The sequence below is a fragment of the Carlito syrichta genome, unplaced genomic scaffold, assembly GCF_000164805.1.
Source record: "Carlito syrichta isolate Samal-C Ts95f unplaced genomic scaffold, Tarsius_syrichta-2.0.1 Scaffold309825, whole genome shotgun sequence".
NCBI classification, from domain to species: Eukaryota; Metazoa; Chordata; class Mammalia; order Primates; family Tarsiidae; genus Carlito; species Carlito syrichta.
In genome coordinates, this window is record NW_007253921.1 from 94,940 (window position 1) to 99,189 (window position 4,250).

The 4,250-nt window shown below is 44.0% G+C and overlaps 1 protein-coding gene across 1 annotated transcript in view; it reads right to left on the bottom strand.

Moving 5' to 3' along the window:
- Positions 1 to 4,250, bottom strand: part of CCDC77 (coiled-coil domain containing 77) — a 29,653-nt gene that overhangs the window by 22,126 nt on the left and 3,277 nt on the right. The window contains exons 2-4 of the mRNA XM_021717517.1: positions 4,100 to 4,153; positions 3,388 to 3,441; positions 2,536 to 2,773 (exon numbers count right to left, since the gene is read on the bottom strand). Coding sequence (XP_021573192.1) covers positions 2,536 to 2,773; positions 3,388 to 3,425 — 276 coding nt within the window. The 5' untranslated portion in view covers positions 3,426 to 3,441; positions 4,100 to 4,153. The remainder of the gene's footprint in view (positions 1 to 2,535; positions 2,774 to 3,387; positions 3,442 to 4,099; positions 4,154 to 4,250) is intronic.

Sequence of the window (4,250 nt, forward strand, 5' to 3'; positions counted from 1 at the left end):
CCGGAGCCCAGCAGGTTGAAGCTGCAGTGGCTGGGAGCGGCCACTGCACTCCAGTCTGGGTGACAGAGTGAGACTCCAACTGAAAAAAAAAGCTCTGGAAATCACTGCCTATACCACTCCAATCCTTGGAGTAACAATGCTATCATGGATAATAGGGATTTAAACAATTCTATGGTTTTCTAAAAAGAAAATCTAACTTTATTGAACATAAGAATAGGTTGATTTTCAAATTAATTATTTTTGCTTTAAGATTTTTGCTTTTGTAAGCATGATGATCCTTGGCAAAACTCACTAAGTGGTACTACATAAGGATGTTTGTCTATTTTTGTCAATTTTAGATTTGATTTTAGTTCTATATATATAAACAAATATATTTAAATTTATGATGAAATATTTGTGATTTGACTATCAGTGCATAGAAAATGCACTGCTTAAGCTGTTAATAGAAAATGGATTAACTTTTTAAAGCAAACTTCAAGCACAGGTGTATATTTGCATCTTATGCAAAAATTCAGGTTTCACTCTTACTTATTCTTACATTGGTGAGAGCAGCTGTCAGTAATTTATTTATATATTTTTTCTGATTTCTTGGGGGTGATGCCCCCTGTAATATTTATTAATATTTTTCTTTTCTTTTTTTTTTGAGTTGGAGTCTCACTCTTGTCACCCAGACTGGAGTGCAGTGGCCACTCTCGGTCACCGCAGCCTCGAACTACTGGGCTCCGACGATCCTTCTGCCTCAGCCTTCCAAGTAGCTGGAACTACAGGCACGCGATACCACACCTGACTGATTTTTTGATTTATTGTAGAGATGAGGTCTCACCAAGTTGCCCAGGCGGGTCGAACCTGCGGGCTCAGGCAATCCACTCACCTCGGCCTCCCAAAGCGCAGGATTACAGGCTGAGCCACCGAGCCCAGCTCTGCTGTCACTAATTTAAAGACAAGCAAATACTTTTTCTACCTCTTAGCCAGGCAAAAATATACATAATGTAGCGTTTTCATCAGGCAAGATTTTCTTTTTACATTTCATAAAGGATGCAATATAACCCTTTCTTGAACAAAATGACCAGGGAAACAACAAAACCATATAATAAGCACATTTTACTTAAATAAATCCTCCAATAGGGACGGGGTATGGTGGCTCATGTATATAGTCCTAGCACTTCGGGAGATCAAGGAAAGAGGACTGTTTGAGCCCAGGAGTGCGAGACCAGTCCATAGCGAGACTTTGTCTCTATAAAAAAAATAAAAAATTAAAAATGAGGCAGGCATGTTGGTGCAAGCCTAGAGTGTCAGCTACTTGAAAGGCTGAGGTGGAAGGATCACCTGAGCACAGCAGGTTGAAGCCACGGTGGCTATGAGTGTGCCACTGCACTCCAGCCTGGGAGATAGAGAAGGTCATGATATCAGAACTGTATGCAGGATTTATAAAACTGAAAAGTCTGGCCAGGTGAGGAGGCTCATGCCTGCAATTCCAGCATTTTGGGGAGGCGAAAGTGAGAGGATTGCCAAGCCCAGGGGTTCAAGACCCGCCTGGGCAACTTGGCGAGACCTCATCTCTACAATAAACAAAAAAAAAAAATTAGCCGGGCGTGGTAGCGCACACCTGTAGTTCCAGCTACTTGGAAGGCTGAGACGGAAGAATCGCCGGAGCCCAGCAGGTCGAGGCTGCGGTGGCCGGGGGCGGCCACTGTACTCCAGTCTGGGTGACAGTGAGACTCCAACTCAAAAAAAAAAAAAAAAAAGAGTAGTCAAGTGTAAGTGGGTGAAAGAACTAGAAGTAAAAGAGAGAGAGATGGAAGGCAACCCCTTTGGGTCCCCTCCAACTGTGGGAGCTTTTCTGTCCTCCTAATAAATCCTGCTTTCTAAATAAAAAAGAGAGAGATGTATATGTCAGAATTAAGACTTTAGAGGTAGAGCGGTTTTGGGGTTATGATGCAAGAAGGGGACCAAAGGGCAGGTAGCCGGGCTGGGGATCAAAAAAGAATTTTTACTGTTTTGGTAGAAACGGACTCTTGCTATGTTGTCCAGGCTGGTCTTCAACTCCCAGCCTCAAGCCCTCAAGCGACCCTCCCATCTCAGTCTCCCAAATTGCTGAGATTATAGGCATGAACCGCTGTGCCTAGCCTGAAAAGAATACTGCTTATAAAATACTTGCTTGTGAAGAAGCTGGTAACTCCAGAACTTCTCTAATTAATGAGCAGACTTAATCAGATAATCAGAGTCCTAAAGGTCATGCATTAGCCCTCTTTTTGGGGGGGGGGGTCAGGATCTCATTGTCACCCAGGCTGGAGTGCAGTGGCACAGCCTTGACCTCTTGGGCTCAGGTGATTCTTCCACCTCAGCCTCCTGAGTTGCTGGGACTACAGGCGTGTACCATCATGCCCCAGCTAGTTTTTAAATATTTTTGTAGAGACAAGGTCTGGCTGTTGCCAAGACTGGTCTTGAAATCCTGGGAATCCTCTCGCTTCAGCCTCCCAAAGTGCTGGGAATACAGGCTTAAGCCACCACGGCCGACCCATAACTCTTTTTTACCTGTCCTTCACAAGCTTCTTTGTAGAGTTCCAGTTTCTTCAACAGGTCTTCATTTTCTGCCTCACACTCAGCCATCTTCCTTTGATAATATTCCAGAAGCTCCCGAGAAGGGCAGAGGACAGCCAGACGATCTTCGACAGAAGGCAAAGGAGTTGACTCCAGGGAGTCTGCCATTCCCCTTCTCTTCGTGGGACCACTGACACTGGAGCCAACACTATGTTTAAAAGAAAGTGTTAGCCTATGAGAAACTAGAAAGGATGTAGTCATTAAATTCTGTGAAATTTACGAAACATTATAATTTTTTAAACAAAAAGGGGGATTATGTTTTGAAATGTTTATATCTAAGGTGCTCATAAATCTTAAAAGTCCGATGTTACAAGGTTAGTGAATACTTTTATAAATTATCTTCTAGCCGGACTCGGTGGCTCAGCCTGTAATCCCGCGCCTTTGGGAGGCTGAGGTGAGTGGATTGCCTGAGCCCGCGGGTTCGAGACCCGCCTGGGCAGCGAGACCTCATCTCTGCAATAAATCAAAAATTAGCCAGGTGTGGTAGCGTGCGCCTGTAGTTCCAGCTACTTGGAAGGCTGAGGCGGAAGGATCACCGGAGCCCAGCAGGTCGAGGCTGTGGTGGCCAAGCCACTGCACTCCAGTCTGGGTGACAGAGGGAGACGCCAACTCAAAAAAAAGAAATCTGAATTCTACATAATACAAATAGAGAAACAAGATATAATGTAGCTTAGATCAAGACTTAGGAAGTATGTTTCCCAAACCCTCGACTCCCTATGTTAACTTGGACTAAGGCTATGGAAGTTGATTCCTTATCTTAACTCAAAAAATAAGCAAATGTCTTACTTTCTGCAGATGGGGGTGTGCGTCGGGGTAAAGTTCATGCTGTCTTTTTCACATCTATCAAATACACAGAAATTCGTAATGAGAAGCCAGGATCAGAAAAAAAAAAAAAAACAGTACAGGATTAGACTGGTTCCCACTCCAACAACATATTTGCCTCTTGGAGAAAAGGTGATGTTTTAAAATGTAGTATTCGCCAGGCACAGTGGCTCACACCTGTAATCCCAGCACTTTGGAAGGCCGAAGCAAGAGGATTGCCTGAGTACAGCCTGGACAACTCGATGAGACCTTGTCTCTACGATAAATCAGAAAATTAGCCGGGCATGGTAGCGCACGCCTGTAGTTCTGGCTACTTGGAAGGATCACCTGAGCCGAGCAGGTCAGGGACACAGTGGCCGGGAGCATGCCACTGCACTCCAGCCTAGGCGACAGAGCGAGACTCCAACTCAAAAAAAAAAAAAAAAGACTGTGAAATATCCTTTTTTTTTTTTACTGATCAGTCCATCCAATCTAGCTAAAAAAAAATCTGTTTCTGCTTCTCTCATACCATTTGATTTCTTTCTATAGCCAACCTTCAAATACAACATCTTTTCTAATTCTCTCCTTTAAAATGATTTCTCAGGCAACCTCCTCTCCCACTGTGGAAGCTTTTTTGTCCTCTCAATAAATCGTGCTTTCAAAAAAAAAAAAAATTTCTCTCTTCTTTCATTCTCACCCCCCTCCAGAAAACTTCTCCAAATTGGACCAGTTTTCCTCTTGCCAAAATAACCTAGAAAATAAAAACAGTAGCCGGGCTCGGTGGCTCGGCCTGTAATCCCAGCACTTTGGGAGGCTGAGGTGAGTGGATTGCATGAGCCCGCGGGTTC